At 42.0% G+C, this 23,384-nt stretch overlaps 1 protein-coding gene across 2 annotated transcripts in view; it reads right to left on the reverse strand.

Annotated features, from left to right (window-relative positions):
* Positions 1-23,384, reverse strand: part of LOC123644507 (protein FAM169B-like) — a 74,221-nt gene that overhangs the window by 11,804 nt on the left and 39,033 nt on the right. For both annotated transcript variants that reach the window (XM_045560636.1, XM_045560634.1), the window contains exons 4-6: positions 17,037-17,122; positions 12,077-12,254; positions 595-777 (exon numbers count right to left, since the gene is read on the reverse strand). In XM_045560636.1, the coding sequence (XP_045416592.1) occupies positions 595-777; positions 12,077-12,254; positions 17,037-17,122 (447 nt within the window). The remainder of the gene's footprint in view (positions 1-594; positions 778-12,076; positions 12,255-17,036; positions 17,123-23,384) is intronic.

Below are 23,384 nucleotides of genomic sequence, written 5' to 3' on the forward strand. Positions count from 1 at the left end.
GCTCTCCAGAATCTCCCGCCGTGTTGACCTGGAGTGTGACGTTCAACATCAGAGCTTTTTGATCCTCCTCTGGCAAATACGTTATAAAGATTATGGGAGGGAGCTGTCTCGGGCAGTAAGAGGTGCTGGGAAACTCAGCACATTCAGAGCTTGCCTTTCCACGTGGTTCCTGCCTTCCCTTCAGTTCCCGGGCTCTCCTGCAGCTTCAAGGTCAAAGGACAAAGTGAAGAGCCATAAGCTTCAAATGAAAGAGCAAAAGCACTCCGAGGCCCTGCAGCAGTCTGCAGCATGCCAGCAGCTGTCTGGAGTCACCTCCTCTCTGAGTTTGTTGATTCGGCTTTGATTGTTTCTAAATCCAATTATTTCTCAGCTTGGGAAAGCTTCTTGTGATCAAACATGAAGTCTCGGCTTGTGCTGAAGCAATGGGAGATTTCTCGGAAGGAAGGAAAACCCCGTGCGCATGTCCCCGTACCAAGGCCTGCATTTGCCCACGAGGGCTCTCCGGAACCTCCCTCCCCAAAAACCTCCTGGAATGCACACGTGTTATCCATCACTGTTACCCAAATGCTTCCACACAACACCAAGTGGGTTTACCTTGGTACATGGCAGGAGAAATCGGGCAACTGATCCCTAGGGCCTCGTCTTCTGGGAACGTCTCACAGAAGTCCTGCAGCATGGCCATCCCCAGGCCTTGGCGACGGTGTTTCCTCCTGACAAACACGGTATCGAAGACAGGCAGCAGGTAACATGCACCGGTGCCATCGCCACATAGGCTGCCTGCAGGGAAAGCAAGGGATACACGCTGTCCCCTGGGCTTGCTGCTGACCCACCAGGACCCTGCGGGGCCCCTGCACAGCCAGAGCCTTGGGTAGCACCTGGAAGCAAGGTGAGCTTCACAAGCTAGAAAACTGATGCTAAAATAGCAGATCATTTCAAACTACCAGATCTCCAGTTGACTGATCAGTTTCCTATAAAATCTCATGTTATTAATTGCTACAAGGGCAACCACTACACCACTGGACTGAAATGAGAAGCGAACCTGGGAGACTAAGCAGAGCAAGGCCGCTCAGGCACCAGCCTCCTCAGATCCCTCTCCTCAGTGGGCATGGTTCCCCGAGACCCTTGGAGCCAAAGAGCAGTATCTGGGCAACATCAGAGGTCTCCCTGCAGGAGTGAAACCTGAAGTCAAGGGACGTGGGCTGGGAGACCAACCCGACCCATCATCTCTAGGGTAGGAAATCATTTCAGTAACTATAACAAGGGCTCCCTGTGTCCAACTACAGCACCAGGCCCTGCTTCCCATGAAACACTGATGACAGTGCTGAGCACAGCAAGAACAGGTGACAGTTGGCACCCTCCCGACCTTTCCACCCTGAACTTGATCACAACCAAGATCAACACCAGCACAACTGCCATTTCTGCAGTGAGAACTTGGCCTTGCAGCCAGTCACTTCTGTCATCGCCCTAACCAGAGTATCAATTCCAAATGAAACCAACTACCTCACCTTCCACTACACGGGTTCCCGCGCCCTAGATGCAGGCGAACGGGAAAACGAATATGTAGCATATTCAGCTCCTGTGGGAAGAGATGGTATTTGTCCCTGCCAAGATTCAGAAAGTGGTTAATTTCCAAAAAAAAAAAAAAAAAATACTCAGATTCTAATAAGCCAAACTGAATTGCAATGATACACACTACTATAGTGATTTGTTTGCAAAAATGGCCGGAATTATTCCCCTCCTATATCTACACTGATTTTGAATCTGATTTTGAAGCTCCTCCCATACAGAGATGGGGTCAGTTTCCCCTCACCTTCAATCTGAGCTGGACTTGTGATGCTCTTTGAGTAACAGAATGAGGCAGAGAGACACCATGACAACTCTAAGCCCGGGCTCCATGGGGTCCTGTGCACCTCTATTCTCTCTCAGATCCCAGCAACACACCACAAACACCAGCCCAGGCCAGGAATCCGGCCCAGGCACTCCTGCAGTCCCAGCCAACATCTAGCCAGCCCCAAGAAGCAGAGCCTCCTACCTGACAGGCAGGTCACCACGGGCACACAGCAAGTCCAGCTGGACTAGAAACACACCCAACTGAGCCCAGCCTGCACTGCCAGCCAAAAGAATTGTAAACCAAATAAAAAATTATGATTTTATGCCAACAATGAATTTAAAAATAATCTATGGCCAAAAAAGAATGTCAATTCACTTGAGACAATAATCGTAAAATATTTGGGATTTCAACCTCAATGTGCTTGAGATGCTAGTACCAACTTATTTGGAATTATACTACTTTAATTTATAGAAGATAAGAACAATGTTCTTCTAATGGTGAAGACTTCCAATGTTAAAAAGCTTTAAAATTAAATATAGATGCAATTCTATTCACAATAACATTACAAATAAGTAAGTACTTAAGAATATATTTAACAAAAGAATTGCAAGCCTTGAACACGGAAAACTATGAAACATTGTTGAGGAGAAATAAGGAAAATCTAAATAAATAAAAAGAAATTCCATCTTCATGGACTGGATGACTCAATACTATTAAGATGGCAATTTTTCCCAAATTGATTTTCAAGTTCAATGTTAGCCCTATCAAAATCCCAGCAGGCTTTTTTTTTTGTAGAAATTGATAAGCTAATACTAAAACTCATATGAAAAGCAAAGTCTCTAAATTAACCAAAGTTTTGAAAAAGAAGAGCAAAGTTGAAGTCTCATGCTACCCAATTTCAAAGCTTACTATAAAGTCAAGGTAATGAAGACCATGTGATACTGGCACAAGGATAGGCACATAGATCAATGGAACAGAACAGAGAGTCCAGGAATAAACTCTCATACTTTGATTTCAACACAGGTGCCACAGCATTTCAATGGGGAAAGGACAGACTTTTCAATAAATGGCGATGGGATGACTGGACATCCATATGCAAAAAAAAAAGAAAATGAGTCCTGGCCCAGACCTTACACTCCTCACAAAAATTAACTCAAAATGGATCATAGACCTAAATGTAAAAATGTGAATGTACAAAACTCCTAGAAGATCACATAGGAGAAAATCTAGATGACCTTGGGTTTGCTCAGCCAGCTCTGAAGCTCTCGCTGTGCCCGAGTCTGAGGCTCTGCCCCTGTAGCTCCAGGGCCCCCACTGGGCCTGCAACTTCACTTCCGAGACTCCAGAGTTGTGCCTGGACCCCAAGACCCCACTACTGAGTCCCCACCACTACCGCTGGGCCTGCAGAACCTCCCTGAGGTCCAACACTTCACTCAGGAACCCCCAGCCCTGAGCAGCCATCGCTCCTGGAGTTGATTCGAGAGAGTCCCCAGAAGAAAAAACAGGTGCCCTGCAATCCTATTAACCCAGAGCCGAGAGAAGAGGAGCCAGATAACAAGAAACCAGCAAAAGAACCCTGGCAACATGAAAGAACAAAATAGTTTGACAGCCCCAAGAGAACACAATGGAGCTACAGCAGCGGGCTCCACCCACAAGGAAATTGCCAAAATGAAATAAATGGAATTCAGAATATGGATGGCAAATAAGATGATTGGAATTGAAGAGAAAGTTGAAAACCAACAAAAAGAAGCTAAAAAAAATATTTCAGGAAATCAATGAAAAAATGAAAAAGAGAGCTAGACAACATAAAAAAGGATATACTAGGGCTTAAAGAAATGAAAGAGTTATTCAGGGAATTTCAAAATGCAGTTGAAAGCTTTAACAATAGGTGAAACCAAGGAGAACAAAGACTCTCAGAGCTTGAAAACAAGGCTCTCAAGATAACCCAGTCATTCAGAGAAGAGAGAAGAGTATAAAAAAGGTCTGAGAAATCACTGAGAGAGATATGGGACTATGTGAAGCAAACTAACGTTCAAATTATAGGTATCCCGGGGGTGAAGAAGAAAGTGCTAAAAGCATGGAAAACCTATATGAGGAAATTATTGAGGAAAACTTCCCGGACATCGCCAGATACTCAGACATACAGATACAAGATGGACATTGAACACTGGGAAGATTCATAGCAAATACATCATCTCCAAAACAAATAGTAATCAACCTGGCCAAAGTCAAAATGAAGGAGAAAATTCTGCAAACAGCAAGACAAAAGCATCAAATAACCTACAAAGGAAAACCCATCAGGCTAACGGCAGACTTCTCAGCTGCTGTGGATCTGTAGAGCATTTTAAGAACTTCTCTAAAAATCCAAATTCAAGTCAAGTAGTCACAGTTGCTAGTCAGAGAGAATGAGTGCTAGCCAGGCACGGTGGCTCACATCTGTAATCCCAGCATTCTGGGAGGCCGAGGAGGGAGGATCGCTTGAGCTCGGGAGGAGTTTGAGACCAGCCTGAGCAAGAGCAAGGCTCCATCTCTACTAAAAATAGAAAAAATTAGCTGGGCGTGGTAGCTGCACCTGTATTCCCAGCTACTCAGGAGGCTGAGGCAGGAGGATTGCTTGAGCCCAGGAGTTTCAGTTTGCTGTGAGCTGATGCCACAGCACTCTACCTGGTACAACAGAGCTAGACTCTGTCAAAAAAAAAAAAAAAGAATGATTGCAAATGATGAAGATATCTGGGACACTCCTAAACTATAGAAACTCCAAACAGAAATGGCTAACGTTGCCCTTGTTTTCTTCCCTTCAATGCTAATAGTTTTGTGGATTGTTGATTTTAGAATGAGAGTTAAAGTAAAACCTCACTAGTTATGATGATCTAGGGAGAATATCAGCATGAAATAGTGAAATGACTGGTGTCAATGTTATATAAGAAAGGTAATTAATTATAGAACCATCAGACAAAGGGAGAACCTCAAACCAGCCTATTAGCAAAATATTTGTCCAAAGAGAGGTCTACCTGAAAATATTCATTCTATATAAAGGCACCCACTTGCTTGAAAACTGAATGGGCACTTCAGCAATAATGAGGCACAAACTACTGATACACACATTGACTGGATGAATATCATAGGCATTATACTGAGTGAAAGAAGTCAATCTCAAAAGGCTAAATACTGTATGAGTCCATTTATATGATATTCTAAAAAGACAAAACTATAGTGATGGAGAATAAACCAGTGGTTGCCAGGGATAAAGTTTTTTCTGGGGAGGCGGGGAAATGATGAAACTATTTTTACTTTTATTGTGTTTGTGGTTATATGAAACTATATACATATACATGGTTAAAATTCATAGAACTTCAAAGCCCCCCAAGAGTCAATTTCACTCTATGATAATTTTTTTAAATAAGATTTAAAGTCACAGCTCACAAAAAAAGGAATGTGCTAAGATGGTTAGAAACAATGTACACTCTTCAGTAGGTAAAATCTGGCCCCTGTGATCCTATTTATGCCATGAATTTGTACATTTTGTTTTCCTCACAGGATGAAATTATAAATATAAACCTATATATTCAGCCTAGCCCAAGCTAAATTAACAGATATTCTGAATCATATGGATCTAAATTTAGGAGAAGAAATTGTCCTGCTGAAAAGTGGAGAAGCATGCCATGTGCTGTGCCCATATCCTAAGCATCAACACGTTACATAAAGTGTGACAAGCACCAAAAACAGAACCAGGACTGCAGAAACTCATTAATGGTTCTGAACTTCTGAATGATAAGCCCCTCCTATAGTCAATTAAACCCCACGTATTCACTAGTGAATTTTCATAAATTATATATGCAAAATAATAAAATATTATAAAATATATCTAATCACCATCTAAACTAGTTTTAATTTACCTGCATGCCGCTAATAGCAAGCATTTTTTAATTTATCTAAAAATAAATCGCTCTCAACTTACAGAAACAGATGGGAAGGCAAGGGATGAAATTCTATGATCTATACCTAATCAGAATCTCTCTTAGGTAATGGTGGTGGAATGAAGTGGTCACTCAAATCGTCATATATAACAACTCTTTTAAAATAAATTAGAAAAATGTTTAAAGACACTGCAAGGCATCCAAAAGCAGATAGAAGCCAGAGGAAAATTTAATTTCAGAAAATTGTAACTGGAATAGATAAAATTTGTGAGTTTGCAGCTTACCAGCCACAGGGTATAATTCCACCCCCCAACGCTACAGAAAACTACTGTGAAAAACCACAGCCTTAACAGCTAAATGTGTCAGATATCAAATTCAGCACTGAGAAAGGAGCAGAAATTTAAAGAGGAAGTCCTGGCACCATGAGAACCACAGAATGAGTGAGACTCAAACTCAGAACATAAACTTCCCAAATCCCTGGCTTATAGCTAACCTCCATGTGAGTGAAGGAGACCCCAAGGGACCCAGCAAAAAAGAAGTCAGAGACCAGAGAGACAGCCACTCTTGAAAGATGGTACTACACAGGATCAGATCTGTGAATTTGACACTTCCCTTAACCAAAGACATTCCTCAGCGTGGGAAGTTCTAGTGGCAAAACTCTGAACCCAAATGGTCAGAGTACAGAGTTCAAAACTGGCAGAAACAAGGAAACTCTAGAGAGGGTAAGCCACATCCATGTCCAAATCTTTGTCTGACCACCAATTCTGCAGGCACAGGGAAGAGCTGTACAGGGCCATGCTAAAGAAGCAGCCACGGGAAGCCATAAAAACAGATGTCAACAGCTGCGTATCACAAGGGAGACAAAGTTTGCAGTTTGAATCCAGGCCAGTTAATTGCCTGCTAGAATAAAAATCCAACAATCCTCAGAAAACACAAAGGAACTCAGTTGCTGCCATATACTTGCAACAATTGGTTTTCAACCAAAAATTACTAAATGTGCAAAGAAACAGGAAGATATGACCCATACTCAGGAAAAAAAGATGGTCAATATAAGTGATTTCAGATAGGCCCAGATATTAGCAGATAAGGACTTCACACGAGCTTTACAAATGTGTTCAAGGAATTAAAATAAAATAATTGAAAGAATTAAAGAAAATTTGTGTTCAATGAATAAATATATAGAGAATCTCTACAAAGAAATGAAAACTATATACACAATATAAATTCTAGAGCTGAAAAGTACAATAAACTAAATTTTTCAATAGGCTGGGCAACAGATTATAAATGGCAAATGAACCTGAATGTAGATCAAGAGAAATTATCTAACCAAAGGAGAGAGAAAAATGTTTAAAGAAAAATAAAATTTCAGAGACCTGTAAGACAATATGAAGCACCCAACATACATATAACTGGAATCCCAGAAAAAGAACAGAGCAAGTGGTATAAAAAATATTTGAATGTTTGGTCAAAAACTTCCCAAATTTGGTAGACAATAATAATTTACAGATTCAAGAAGCTCAATAAACCCCAAAAACAATAAAAAAAAAAAGAAGAAGAAACAAAAACCACTCCTATACTGCTCTGGTTTGAATGTGTGCCCCCTCCAAAATTCATGTTGAAACTGAATCCCCATTGTGGCAGAATTAAGAGGTGAGGCCTTTCTAGGAAGAGATTAAGCATGAGGGATCTGCCCTCATGAATGGATTAGTGCCAGCAACTTGATCTTGGACTTCCCAGCCTCTGGAACTGTGAGAAATAAATTTCTATCATTTATAAATTACCCAGTTTCATGTAATTTTTTTTATAGCAGTACAAATGGACTAAGACATAGACACATCATAGTCAACTGTATAAAAAAGAGAAAAAGGCTGAAGTTAAAGTCTTGAAAGTAGTCAAAGAAAAATGACACATTGTATATGAGGGGACAAAAATTAGAGTAATGGCTAACTTTTCACCAGAAATTATGAAAGTGGGCCGGGCATGGTGGTTAACGCCTATAATCCTAGCACTTTGGGAGGCAGAGGTGGGAAGATTGCTTGAGGTCAGGAGTTTGAGACCAGCCTGAGCAAGAATGAGAATCTGCCTCTACAAAAAATAAGAAAAATTAGCCAGGCATGGTGGCATGTACCTGTAGTTCTAGCTATTCAGGAAGCTGAGGCAGAGGATATCTCTTGAGCCTAGGTGTTTGAAGTTGCAGTGAGCTATGATGATGCCTCTGCAGTCTAGCCAGAGTAATAGAGCAAGACTCTGTCTCAAAAAAAAGAAAAGAAAAAAAGAGGAAAAAAAAAGAAAGGAAAAGAAAAAAGGAATTATGAAAGCTAGAAAATATCAGAGCAACATATTCAAAGTGCTGAAAGAAAAGAAACTATCTCTAATAATTCCATGTCTAAATAAACTATCTTGCAAGCATGGAAGTCAAATAAAATAAAAACATTTTCAGTAAAACTAATAGAATTTGTTGCCAACAGAACTGCACTACAAGAAATGCTAAGAAAATTATTTTAACCTGAAGAAAAAGAACCACTGGATGGCAACCTGGACCTATACAAAAAAAAAAAAAATTCTAAAGGTAAATATGTGAATAAATATTTTTAAATTATCAGTTTTTTCTTTTTTTAAAATATCTTTTAAAAACATGACTACTTAGTAAAACGTAGTATTGATAAGCTTATAACATAAACAGAAATCTAATATATAACAATAGCTCTAGTAAATAAAATGAGGAATAAACAAAAATATACTGCTGCAAAGGTTTCTATATTTTACCTAAAGTAATTCAATATTATCTAAGGAACTTGGGATAATTTTATGATGCATATGGAATCCTTAGAGCAAACAAATTTAAAAAATGCAAAAAGATAGAGCTAGACAGGAGGGTCACTTGAGCCCAGACGTTCAAGGCTGCAGTGAGCTATCAAAGTAAAATGAAATACTAAAAAATATTTGATTAAAACAAAAGAAGACAGAAAAAGAGAAACAGAGGAACAAAAAGATGACATGAAATAAGTTGCAAAAGGGATAACCTAAGTATAACCATACCAATAATTAAATGTAAACAGACTAACTTCCAATCAAAAGACAGAGACTATTAAGACTAGATTCACAATCTAAGACCCAATTTTATGCCGTCAGAAAAAAAACCATGCTTTAAAAATAAAGACATAAATAGACTAAATGCAAAAAAGTAAAAGCTGGAAAATATATCGCATGCAAACAGTAAGCATAAGAAAAATGAAGTGTCTATATTAATAAGACAAAGTAGACTTTATAACAAGAAATATTACTGGAGACAGCTGGGGACACTTCATGATGATAAAATGGTCAATATATCAGGTAGCTACAACAATTATAAATATAGATGTGGCTAATAACAAAGCTTTCTTTTTTTTTTTTTTTTTTTTTTGAGACAGAGTCTTGCTCTGTTGCCCAGGCTAGAGTGAGTGCCGTGGCATCAGCCTAGCTCACAGCAACCTCAAACTCCTGGGCTTAAACGATCCTACTGCCTCAGCCTCCCAAGTAGCTGGGACTACAGGCATGTGCCACCATGCCCAGCTAATTTTTTCTATATATATATTTTAGTTGGCCAGATAATTTCTTTCTATTTTTAGTAGAGATGGGGTCTCACTCTTGCTCAGGCTGGTCTTGAACTCCTGAGCTCAAGCAATCCACCCACCTCGGCCTCCCAGAGTGCTAGGATTACAGGCATGAGCCACAGCGCCCGGCCATAACAAAGCTTTAAAATACATAAGGCAAACCTGACAGAACTAAAGGAAGAAAGAGATGAATCCACAATCAGAAGTAAAGACTTTAACAGACTTCTCTCAAAAACTGACATACCTGGACAAAAGTATCAATAAGAATGTAGCTATGAATGACACCATCAATCACCTTAAGCTAACTGACAGTTCTGGGACACTACATCCAAGACCTGGAGAATATACATACTCTTGCGAGTCCACATGGGATGTTCACAAAGACAGACCACATACTGGGCCATAAGACAGCCCTCAATAGTTTTCAGAATATTAAAATACAGCCAACTATAATGTCTCACCACAGTAGAATTAAACTAGAAATCAACAAAAACTAAAACACCTGAGATAGCCCCCAAATATCTGGAAATTAAAAACTCACTTTTAAAGACCCATAGAAATCACAAAGTAAATTAGAAAATATTTTCAACTGCATAATAATAAAAATTGATCAATTAGACTTCATCAAAACTAAAAACCTCTGCTCTTTGAAAAAACAGTCACCAAAATGAAAATGTTTTCAAACATATATCTGACAAAGAACTGCTAACTAAAATATATAAAGAATTCTCAAAGCTCAGTAATAAGAAAACAAACAACCCAATTTTAAAAATAGGCAAAAATATTTAAACAGACACTTCATCAAATAAGATATATGAACATCAAATAAGCACATGAATGCATGTTTGATAGCATTCATCATTAGGGAAATATAAATTAAAAACCAAATTAGATACCACTTCACACTTTATAGAATGGCTAAAATTAAAAAGACTGACAATACTAAGTACTAACAAGGAAGATGAACAACTGGAAGTCTCATACTTTGCCGGTGGTAATATATAGAGTGATTCCAGGGAAATGTTTTTATTTTGCCTCTCCAAAAATAAGTTAATCCAGAAATAGGCAGTAAAATATTTTAAGGTGTGTACATGAAAAGTGTATTTGCTTTATTTATTTAATTTTCTGTAGGTTTGATACTTTTCAAACCAACTACATCACTGAGTAACTAAAAATCAATTGTCACTTAAAAAAACAGTTCAATGATGAAAACAGTGCAACCTAGCTAGCAGCTTCAGAGAACTTTCCACTGAATTTGTGGAAGTCATCAGAAATGGAGAGGCACAAATTCAAGCACTTCATCTGATCCGCCTCAGCTCAACGTCTTCGAGTCCTCCTTCTACTCCCAGGCTCTGAGTCTGCCTGGGGAATAACGGAGCAGCCACAGGCAACCTCTGCCTCCTCTTCTCCACAGGACCGGGAGCCCTTGGTATTGCTGCCTCCAGAAGCAGCAGCAGGACCAGGCAAGACCACACTCAAGCTCCTTCTGCGCCACACCTGTCATTCTCATGCATTGAGTTAGAATCTGCTAACAGTTTTTGTTACTATTAGTAGGAAGGTTCTGTTACAGACTCAAGACCAGCCATTTGGAAACGACAACTAATGAGTCTCCCAGGAAAGAAGAATTACGAAAAGGTTCCCTTCCATTTTAATTATTCTCCAGGTCAGTTGGTCTATCTTAATGACTACAGGACAGGACCATTCGAAAAAGTGAAATGTCACATCGACATCAAAAGGCAAGTGGCTACCATGACGAAAGGAGGTGAAAGACACAGGTGCCTCTATGACTGACCCTGACAAATAATGAATAATGAATAAATAGTAAATATAGACCCTCCGAAAAAAGTGAGAAGAGCAGATTTATTCCATCCTGGACAGGTAGAGCATATGCACAGCATGGCTCCAAATCAAACTCAGCCTCTTCATCCCCTGAGAAAAACACAACTCCGAGAACAGTTCATCCGTGGTGGCTCGCTGGGAAAATTAATTTTTGCTAAAACTGGAAAGTTTGTAAGAACCAAATGACAGTGCTGGGACCAACTGAGTGAAAGCTGTTGACAGCCTTTAAAAATTACACCTGTAGACCCAGCTACTCTGGAGGCTGAGGCAGGATGATTGCTTGAGCTCAGGTGTTCAAGGCCAGCCTGGACAATAGAGCAAGACCCTGTCTCTTAAAAAAAAAATTAAAGAAAGCAAATTTTAAATAGAGACCAATCCCTTCAGTAAAATGGTATTCGTTCCACATTTACCACTTGTCACTGACCCTCCAGTCACAATCTTTTAACCTAACATTATTATTGCCGGACTCCCTCTCTTCTGAGGTAATGTCTATAAATCTTGGCATCCGGTGTGCTTTTGCTCCACATGTCAGCTATTAGCAATGGTATTTTCCTGACAGCTAATTAATAACATTAAAGGAAAAAAATGAAAAAGCAACATGCTCACAAAGTCAGTTTACACCATTAATCGCAACAAGTTTTTAAAGGGGGACACGGCACTGTCTGGGAATCAAAGGGACATGCTTTGCAGACTGTTTGCCAGTGAGATGAGAAATGTGGTGAAAATGAAATCTACACCTTGGTTTTATTTACACCACAGCTTAATTAGTGATACTTCCTGCACCAGAAGATCCCCTCCGTGTAACACCTGCGCTAAGGGAGCCCTCCCAGCCCCGGGGGACATCTGGAGAGCCCGCCCTCACCCCTAGCCTCAGATGGTGGTGGCATGTCCTTCACCTTTCATTTTGATCGTGTAAAATCCAACAGCTGCTCCGTGTCTCCACAGAATTTTAGCTTGCTCCTTCGCAGAGTGAGGTAGAAAAAACATGTCGTCATCATCCAAATTTCTCTCCAATCTTCCAAAAATAATGACATTCAGGATGAAAAGCACAATCCTTTCCCCAAATGACTGAACCTTTGAGGGGGGAAAAAAAAGGAACAACAACAATCAAGTGAGACCAGAGAGGAAAGTCAGACACGATAAATTTTGTGCTTGGATTCAACCCACACGTCGTCGGGGCCAGGTGTGTGCTGCACCATCAGAGGATACTTTTTGTGCTCAAGAGCCAACATGTGAATCATGGTGTCTCACAGGGATTTTCACACCACTGACCGGCGTAGCCTCCAGGAGCGAGGAGCGATGCCAGAGGAGGCTCCCAGGTCCCCAGGGCCATGGACATGGAATGTAAGTCCACGGAGCACAGTCACTAGCTAATGAAACAGGAGGTTAACTGCAGGAGGGCCAGGGCATTTCCCGCATTTCAGCAGATTCTCACTGGATGTAGTCCTGAAATAAACCCAATCTGCCATTTTTACAACAGCAGGGTCCTGGCCCTCAGGAGGAGGGTAAACAACTGGGGAGATCAATTGCTACACCAAAAGCAACTGATTTCCAATGGCTTGTGGCAGATTTGGAACCTACACTGGAGTCCCAGTCCCTGAGAATTTCCAGGACTCAAGGCCCACCCAGTTCTAAGGCTGTAAAATAGAACCTTCTCTGGCCCACAGCGACATCATCACAAGTGAGGAAATTAAATTGTGGTCAAAGTCAGGCCCACACAGAGTTAAAAGCTTTCTCCTTCACAAGCCAAAATGACTTCATGCTTCGGCCTGTTAAAATTCTCTGCATTTGTGCAACCCACAGATGGCAATATGGGGCAGAAACCGAGGCCCCGCTCCTGTCCTCGTGGCAGACCTAGCTGTCTGGCTAAGCCTGGACAGGGTCTCAGAATCCTCCTAAATGCAGCTCTTCGGGCAGCCACAGGCAACTGCTAAAATGTGGCACGGGAGATGAAACCAATCAGCTATTTATGAAGTGACAATACTGTCGAATTGGAGTTTACTCGAACAGCACTGCCATGTGACAACCTGTGCGTGCCCGTGTGTTTGTCACCTCATCCCATACATCACCACCAGATCAAACAATTGCCATTAACTTGGGCTGTGACTTCTATCCCTGTGCTACCATTTGATTCTCACCCCCCACTGGGGAGGTCCTGGGTCACAGGTGAGGAAATTGGAGTTCAAAGAGTTAGAGAAATGATTGCATTTATTGGTTTCCCTGCCTCATTTCAAAGAGGACTTGAGGCAGCTAGAGCAGGGCAAGCTCAAAGCAATAGGCCAAGGCTCCTGTGTCCAGCCAGTGGCTCCCTTCCTCATCTTCAACTACCAGAAGTGAGATTATGGGAAAGGGGAAGTTTAATACAAATATTAATGCTTGGTTTTATATTTAATACTTGACCCTTAAATATCATCATCATCATCATCACTTGTGGCTGTGGGTTCTCAGCGTGGATTTGCTGGGAGATCTGCAGCAACTCACAACCTCTTTGAGCTTTGGCTTCTTCCACTGGTCAAGGGAGAATATCACTTAAGTGGTCTTTAAAACACTTGCATGTTTTTCAAGTGCTCTGATAATAAAAGTAAGGCAGCTTGCAGCACCCTAGCAAATGGCACGAAGTGTTCAGTGCCAATGAACTTACGCATCGGCCAGAGTATAAATTATTTCACCTTCATCTGGAGCTAGATCTTAGACGAGAAAAAGATTTGGGGAAACCACACCAGCTCAGCTCTGAGAAGCTGCCACATTTTGTGTCTCAGACAGTGGCAGCCAAAGCAAGCTCAGCCTTTCAGAATAACTAGCTAGTCACAAAACCAGATCAGTGTGATGTGGGAGGTTATATTTTTCGACTTATAAAACCAAAAACGTTCAGAGGAAAGCCAGAAGAGAAAAGCAGACTGCATCTGGCAGAAGGGAAATATCCAATCAAAAGCTGGCAGGAGAAAAAGGGAAAAAAAAGAAAATGCACTTAATTTGTCCAATTTCATTACAGGGGAAAAAATGTGCGACATGTGATTCTGACTTAGAAACTTTTCTGAAAATACAAAACTAAAATCCAGTTCTAATCCCTCATTAGGACAGCTAATTATGTTAACAGAAAGAGCATTAAGAAAGCTTTTTTTGGTGGTAATTTGTGAAGAAGAGCTGGTTAAGAAACAAAATGTAATTAAAAGGAAGAGGGGGAAAAAAATTCTAGACCCAAAGTTCTACAAATGGAGAGGGGAAATAACCCCGTGCATAGCTGGGGAAGGATAGATCTTTACAACGTGGTTCATTAAGTGGAAATAACATCCAAGTTTCTTTCTATTCACAATGCAGGCCACATTTTCAGAAAATGCATGGGGTTTCCTCAACTAAACTTAGAAGAGATGTAAAATGAAAGAAGTAACCACTCTTGTTCTGAAAAATTAGAGAGCCAATCACATCCTTCCTAGCATGCAGAACAACCAATCACTAAACAGCCACCTGGCCCAACTATGGCACAGGAGCTGGGATAGCAACACAAATGGTTCGACAGGCACCACACTGGGTACATCATGCTCATCTTCCGAATCTCAAACCATCATCAATTTTCTGGAAGAGAAATCTTTTCAAAATAACATCTGTTGAGTCCATTAAAACCAGACGTAAAAAAAGACAACCCACAGAATGGGAAAAAAATATTTGCAAATCACATATATGATAAGGGACTTGCATCCAGGATACCGTATATGAAAAACTCTTACAACTTACCAGTAAAAAGTCAAATAACCCAATTAAAAAGGGGGCCAAGGATCTTAACAGATATTTTCCCAAAGAGGGTATATAACTGGCCAATAAACACATGAAAAGATGGTCAATATGCTCAGCTATCAGAGAAATGCAAACCAAAATCACAGTGAGATACCATTTCACACCTACTAGGATGGATAACATAAAAGACAGATGATAGTAAGTGTTGGCAAGAATGTAGCATGGTGCAACTGCTGGGAAGGCAGTTTGTCAGTTCTACAATACATAGAGTCACCATGTGACTAGCAATTACACTCCTAGGTATATCCCCAAGAGAATTGAAAATATATGTCCTCACAAAAACTTGTACATAAATGCTTATAGAAGTATTATTCATAATAGCCAAAAGCTGAAAACAAATGTCCATCAAATAGTGCATGGATAATAAACAAAATGTGTTATATCCATACAATGGACTATCATTCAGCCCAAAAAAGGAATGAAATACTGATACATGTCACAATATGGATGAACCTTGAAAACATTACACTAAATGAAAGAGGCTAGTCAAAAAAGACCACATACGGTATGACTCCATTTACATATAATATTCAGAATAGGCAAATCCTCAGAGACAGTTGCCAGGGGCTGGGGAAAGAAGGGAATATGGGGTGACTGCTACTGGGCATGGGGACTTCTTCTTGGAGTAATGAAATGTTCTGGAATTAATAGTGATCAATATACAATGTTATGAATATACTAAAGGTTACTGAATTATACACTTTAAGAATTAAGTTCATGGTATGTGAACTTTATATCAATGAAGCTGTTTGTTTAGGGGGGCAGGGAAAGAACTGAATTTTTTAAATTGTTCAGCAGGAAAAAAAACTGTATTGTCAACTAATTCTCCAGACTGAACCTGAAAGAATACTAATATTTCATTCAGTATTTACAGGACCCATGATGGGGACGGAATGGCATTCCATACAACTGTGGACAGAACCACAATTCTGAGACTGCAAAGAAGCACCACCATCTTTCTTCCCACCATGGAATTAAGATAAATATACTAATCAAATGAAAATAGACAGATGTGAGGAAAACAGTCCACACTCTCGGCTGGTCACTACCTCCCTCCTTAGCCTCTGCTCCCACCAAAGTTCAACAGAGAGGACTCTGCCTGGACCCTGAGGAGCTGCTGTGGCGCCTGCCTTCACCTTTGCCATCCCAGGTCTCTGCTTTATAGCTGCTCAACAGAGCCACAGCTCTTCAAAGATTGCCAGGCCTGATGTCAGAGAGATGGAAGTTTGTACCCAGCTAAGTCACTTACTGTCTGTGTTCATCTGCAAAACAAATACCTCGAAGATTTTGAAATTAGATAATCCCTATAAAGAGTCTCAGGTGATGCACAGGGTAGTATCTGACACAATTCTGACTCACAGTCAGTAAATGCCAGCAAACATTGTCTGAACACACCAAGCAAGACTTTCCCACAAAACAGAGTTAGTAAAGTTAATAAAGCCAAAACTTAATAAAGTTTTAAAACTTAGACATGAGGGGCCACTCAGGAAAGCAAGACAGACTTACCAATTGGCAGATATCTGTTGCAGACAGTCATTTGTTACTACTTTCCTTGCTGGCAGGGTATTATGGATTGAATTGTGTTCCCCACTGGCCCTCCGCCCAAAAGATGCTGAAGTCCTAACCCGATTGTGATCCTGTTTGGAAAGGGGGTCTTTGCAGATGATGAAGTCAAGATGAGGGCATTGGGGTGGTCCCTAATCCAATAGGACTGTGTCCTTATGAAAAGGGAGGATTTCGACAGAGACACACATACGTAGATAGGAAATGATGTGAAGGCATAGGGAGAAACTGTCTGTAAACCAAGGAACCCCTGGGGTTACTAGAAGCTAGGAGAGGCCTGGAACACATTCTCTCTTACTGCCCTCCAAAGAAAGCAACCCTGTCGATTCTTTGATTTCAGATTTCCAGCCTCCCGAACTGTGAGACAATCAATTTCTGTTTTAAGTCACCCAGTTCGGGGTACTTTGTTATGGGAGCCCTAAGAAATGAATATACAAGGGTGGATTGATTTAAATTACTAACATGACTTTTAAAACTGCTTTTGCAATGGCACTGACTCACCTTCATCAGCCCTTCTCTTGCAGGATCTGAGGTTTTCAGCACATCTTCCGTGAACCACCAGCACTTCTTTGTGTAAACAGCCACGACTAAGGAGAAAGCCAGAGACAGTGATGATATGCACGCAGCAAACGGCCAACAGAGGGGCAGTGTTTACCTCTAACAAGGTGCAAAGGAAAGGAAAGATTATTTGTGGGTCATGCAGGTGATATTTGTAGAGCTGAAGTTTTCTGAGCACACTGACCAGGACATAGAGTGACCACTCTCAGCAGAGACGGGACTTCACAGATGTTTCATAGGTGGCCTGGTGTTGACTCCAAAACAGGATGTACTCAATCTTGTTGGACAAAACAGGATACACATCAATACTGACAAAATCAGTGGGTAAGAATTACCTCCTTTTCATGTTACAGACATTTACCAAAGTCCAACCATGTGCCACAAGTCAGAACTCCCCAAATTTAGTAAAATGCAACATTATCTAAGGGCACAGAATGAACCAACTTGGGTATTAAGTATCACCCCGGTGCTGGGCCTGGCGCTGCCTTGTTTTACATGATTGTCTTTCATTCTCACAATGAAACCGTTATTGGCATTTTTCTGAGGAAGACGCTGAAACTCTGAGAGACAAAGTAACTTGAAGGCAAGCGGCTAGGGGGCTGAGGAAGGGTGCGGCCTGGGCCACTGCACTCTAAGTCCAGTGTTCTTTCCAAGAGGCCGGAACAGGGTGAATCATACAGGGGCGGTGGGCCTGTCTGTGGATAAGAAGGTTCTGGAGCTAATATTTATGGGAGCAGAAGGGGAGGGACAACTCTCCTACTCCTACTCTCTCCCACCCCCATCTGGACAGTCTCTGAGACCTGTTGATTCAGCCTCAGAAACACCCCTTGAACCATTCTGGGTTTAGACATGGGTCCCGCTGCTCAGTAGGGGTGACCTTGGACACATCCTCAACCTCACTAAGCCCCGGTTCTTATCAGAATTGCCCAAACTGATCACCTGAGGTGGCTGCGCAGTTCCAATGAGGACCGGGTTTGAGATGCCCAGCACCAGGCCTGGCACATGGTAGTGCCCAGCATCTGCTAATCAATGAGCCGATTCTCTCCTCCTCCCCCTCCTCATGTTGCAGCCACCATGTCCCATCAATTCCTGGGACTGCCTCGTGATGGGATCTGTCCACTTCACTTCCAGCCCCAAGTGCCAGGTGGGACCAGGCCACCATCATCCCCACTGATGACCGAGACAGCACATCGCCTGGTCCCCTGCCTTGGTCCCCCCACTGCCAATCCATTCCGACTAAATGGTCACCCTAAAGGCAAACCCCACCATGGCCTCTGCCTCTTGTCTCTCAGCTCAGCAACCCTCCTTTCCTTGCTTAAGGATTACATTTTAAACACCAAGATTACTTTGGTTGCTTTCTGGCATCCTTTTTTATACCCTTTTTATACTCATTTTTAAACCTGCTCCTCAAGCCAGGTATATCTAAGTCTGAGGGTTCCGGAAGCTGTAGAATGAAAAGACACATATTCCCGGTCAAACCTTTTTAGTTGAATATTTGGAGGAAAATGTTAACATGGAGTAGAAAACAAAAGCTCTTGAACACTTAACATAAGGCTCGAGACTTTAAATTTTGTGGGCCACTTGGGGTAAACTGCCACAGTCTTCTTCCCCATTCCTCTCTGCCATTGGAGGAACTTTCATAGAGAACTCTGTGAAGACCAGGCCACACTGCATTAGCCAGGTATTAAACATTAACTCTGCAGAACCGGCCTCTCCTCTCCAGAGACCAGCAGCATCTAACCCACTGTGTCAGTTTCGCATCAGTGAACTGTATCATCTCTGACAGTGGCTCCAAAATTGACAGAGCCAGCTGGGAGAGAAGGCCAATTAAATGCTTGACGTCTGCCTTCAATTATTCAATTTAATTCATTTCCAAAATGGCACCTACCAGAACTTACAGGAGCTTTATAAAGCCATAAGGATTATTTTCCTGCTTAACAAGGTGAATCAATAAAAGATGTTCAATTTACTAATACGGTGTATTCCTATAATACAGATGTTCAATTTACTAACACAGTTTCAAACAAGAAACCTGCTATGATTTGGTGTTTACGTGGTACCCTGAGAGTTTCACAGTGCACTGCAGAGTACTAATTAGTCACACACACAAATTGTCACAAAACAGGCTGAACTTCTCTCTTTTTAAAACTCATCTTAAACTGCTAAGTCGATAGCACATATAAAACATATCAATGGAAGTGAAGTCCAACCAAATTTACCAGTTTAAAATGAACTGCCCTCAAAAACAACTCCTGAAAAATAGAATCAGCCTTCTGGAGAGAGGCAGCTTTTGATCAATAAAGTATGACACCTAGTCCAGAGGAAAACAGCAAGGGGAAACGGTGGCAGAACACCTGTAGAGAGGCTGTCCCCAGCTCAGCAAGGACAAATAATGGATCCTGGGGGCTGACAGTTGCCACAGTGCCAGCCGCAGGGCATCACCGCTGAGACCCCGGAGTCAGCAAACTTAAAAAGTTAGAAAATGGAAACCACGACATTCGTGTTTTTAAGAAGGAAAAATACGATCCTGACCAGGACCCTCTGGCCCACCACCACCTAGGGACCCGGAAGAGACTGGACACCCACAGAGAGCTGTGTCGTGGGGAGAGCAATCAACAGGGCGCCAGGAAGAGCCAGGCTCACTGCCCCAATTTAATCTCCCTGTCCCCCTGAGTGACAGGTGACGTGGACCACACAGAAGATGTTAGTAATGGATTTCATTCTATGACACGCCAGGGCTTCTTAAACAAGTTAAGACAGTGAGGTCCCTAAGGCTAACTCCTAGTGGCCTGGATTCATCTGAGGCTCAGCAGGACTGACTGAATTCAGTCTCTGCAGCTGATGATTAAGCCTCCATCCTTGCCCTGGGAGCTGGGAGCCTGCGGGGGAAGAGAGAGCTAAACAAGCTGCCCCAGTACAGGGCAGGGCGTGACAGGTGCTGGCATCCGGCGTCATGAGGATCCCGAGGAAGGGTTTGACTCTGCTGAGGGGAACCGGGAAAGTGTCCCCAGAGAGCTCCATCGGCTCTGGATCACCGGGTTAGGTTTCAACAGGCAGAGAAGGTGGGCAAGGCCGCTGCAGGCAGGGGTCACCCGTGAGCAGAGGCACAGTGCCCTACAAGTAGAGGGTCACATTTGGGGCACCCCAAGTAGCAGGGATAGGAGGGTGAGGACAGGGGAGATGGGGCTGCAACAGCATCTCAGCAAAACATTAGTGTCATTCACTCACAAGCCTCTCATGGACTTCAGCACCAATCAGGAGCAAGTTGGCGCAGGCATTTTAGGTACAGCCTTACGTACTGTACCTGGTGTAGGAAAAAGAATTTGGACTTCAGAACCAGGCAGGGCTCAGATTCTGGCTCCTCCAACAACTTGCTGTGTGGCCTTAACCCATTCTCTCCCCAGCTTTGATTCACCCACCTGTCAAACAGAGACCACAACATCCTCTTCTCTTATTTTACGTAGGTTAGGTGAGAATTCACCTCACCAGACTGCATTTCCTAAAGTGTTTGAAGCTTTCCAGTAGTTTCTCGAAACTTCCTCCACGTGTTTCAGGCATTGCTTTGGGATTACAAAGAAGTCTGAACAGGATTTGTTATTCCCATCGTCAGTGAGACAGTGGGAAGTGTTCTGTAACACTCCCTCTCTCCCTGGGAGACCCTTCTCCAAGCGTCTTTCTGCTCTGGTTTGCCCAGCTTGAGATCTGCCATCCTGTCTGTTCCCGCTGGTGGGTGGGTATACGCTTCTCACGCCCACTTCCTCAAGACCATTCCGTTTACTACCAGAGACTTAGGTAAGCCAGCCACGGGGTTCCTCACTCTCCCCTCCCAACGCAGTGCATCCGCATAAGATGTACGGGATCTCCCAGCAAGATTTCTAACCCTTTTATCGTGCAGATTTCTTAAACAAGCTAAATCCGTTTTTATCTGATTTTTAAACCAACAAATAAACAAAATAATAATTAGAAAAACTTAGCATGATTTTTCCATAGTACAGGTCAGAGAGACCTGGTTGTCACCTGTCACCTTGGATGGATGGGCTGTGACAGCCAGGAGTGCTGCCCTGAGAAGGATTTTGAGGCCACAGCAGAACTGAGCAAGGAGGAGTGTTGTGACGAAGTAGCAAGGCCCAGCAGGTGACAGTGCACGTGGGGCTGTGCTTGCCACCGTCTCCACCTGCCTCACACAGAGAACAGCAAGAGGCACCAGAGTGGCATGCAGACCCTCCAGAGGTCACAATTCTGTAGCACATGCCGCTTATTCAACGCACAGGTAGATCAGCTACTACATGCAAAGCACATACTACATCCACTCAAGGAATTACATTAGACCCTGGCTTAAGAAACTCACAACGTAGAAGAAAAGCTAATGACCAGGACATGAAGCAGAATAGACCAGGCTGTGTGCTTGGGAGGGAAGGGAGGGGGTAGAAGGTCATTTGGACTGAGGGACCGGGAGAGTCTTCAATGGCATCTGCTCTGAGCAGGCGGGAAGACTGAGTCAGGCCACAGTAAGGGAAGAAGGCAACCAATCTCTCCCTCTGCCTCCCTCCTCCCTACCCTGCCCTGCCTCTAGAAAACACTATTCTACTCTTTACTTCTACAAGCTCAACTTTCTCAGCATCTACATATGAGTGAGAGCATTGGTATTTATTTTTCTGAGCCTTGTTTATTTCACTTAACATAATGTTTCCCAAGCTCGTCCATGTTGCAGCAAATGACAGAAATTCATTCTCTTTCATGGCTAAAGAGCACTGTGTATATACCACACTTTCTTTATCCATTCACCTGTTGAAGGACAGTTAAGTTGGTTCAGTATCTTGGCTATTGTGAATAGTGCTGCAATTAATGTGGGAGTGCAGAGATCTCTTCCACATACTGGTTTCACTTCCGTTTGACATATACCCAGAAATGGAATTGATGGATCACATGGTAGCTCTATTTTTAGTTTTCTTTTTTTTTTTAATGGTACAACACAATGAACCTTGTTTTTAATTTCAGAGTATTACAGGGGTACACACATTTTGGTTACATAATTTGCTTCTGTACAGTTTGAACTGAAATCATAAGTGTGTCCTTCACCCAGATAGTGTGCATTGTACCCATTAGTGTGAATTTTCCCATTCCCTCCTCCCCCTCCCACCTGCTTGATTTCTGTTGAGTTTTACTTCCATATGTGCACAATTAGTTTTGATCAATTAGTTCCAATTTAGTATTCAGGGCATGTGGTGTTTGTTTATCCATTTTTGTGATACTTCACTTAGAAGAATGGTCTCCAGTTCAATCCAGGCTGTACTAGATCACCATTTTTTTATAGCTGAGTAGAACTCCATGGTACACATATACCACATTTTATTAATCCACTCATGTATTGGTGGGCACTTGGGTTGTTTCCACATCTTTGCAATTGTGAATTGTGCTGCTATAAGCACTGGAGTGCAGCTGTCTTTTTTTATAAAATGTCTTTTTTTCCCTTGGGTAAATACCTAGCAGTGGGATTGCTGGATCGAATGGTAGGTCTACTTTTAGTTCTTTGAGTTATCCCCATACTACTTTTCATAGAGGTTGTACTAGTTTGCAGTCCCACCAACACTATTTTTAGTTTTTTAAGGAACATCCATACTGTTTCCCACAATGGCTGTACTACTTGACATTCCCACCGATAGTGTACCAACATTCCCCTTTCTCCACATCCTCACCAGCATTTGTTACTTTTTGTCTTTTTCATAACAGCCATTCTAACTAGGGTGAGGTGATATTTCATCGTGCTTTTGACTTGCATTTCCCTGATAATTAGTAATGTTGAACATTTTGTCATATGCCTATTAGCCATCTATATGTCGTCTTTTGAGACATGTCTATTCAGCTCATTTGCCCATTCTTTAATCAGATTATTTGGGTTTTCTGCTGTTGAGTTATTTGAATTCTTTGTATGTTCTGGATGTTAATCCCTTGCTGGATGAATAGTTTGCAAATATTTTCTCCCATTCTACAAGCTGTCTCTTCACTTTGTTGATTGCATCCTTTTCTGTGCAGCTTTTTAGTTTGATAAAATCTCATTTGTCTATTTTGCTTTTGTTTTGTCCTCTGTTTATTTTGTTTTGTTTTGTTTTGTTTTGTTTTTTGAGACAGAGCTCATAGCAATCTCAAATTCCTGGGCTCAAGCGATTGTCCTGCCTCTCCTCCTGAGTAGCTGGGACTACAGGCTCACACCACCATGCCTGGGTAATTTTTCCTATTTTTAGTAGAGACAAGGGTCTCTCTCTCTTGCTCAGGCTGGTCTCAAACTCCTGA

Source organism: Lemur catta, chromosome 9 (genome assembly GCF_020740605.2).
Source record: "Lemur catta isolate mLemCat1 chromosome 9, mLemCat1.pri, whole genome shotgun sequence".
NCBI classification, from domain to species: domain Eukaryota; kingdom Metazoa; phylum Chordata; class Mammalia; order Primates; family Lemuridae; genus Lemur; species Lemur catta.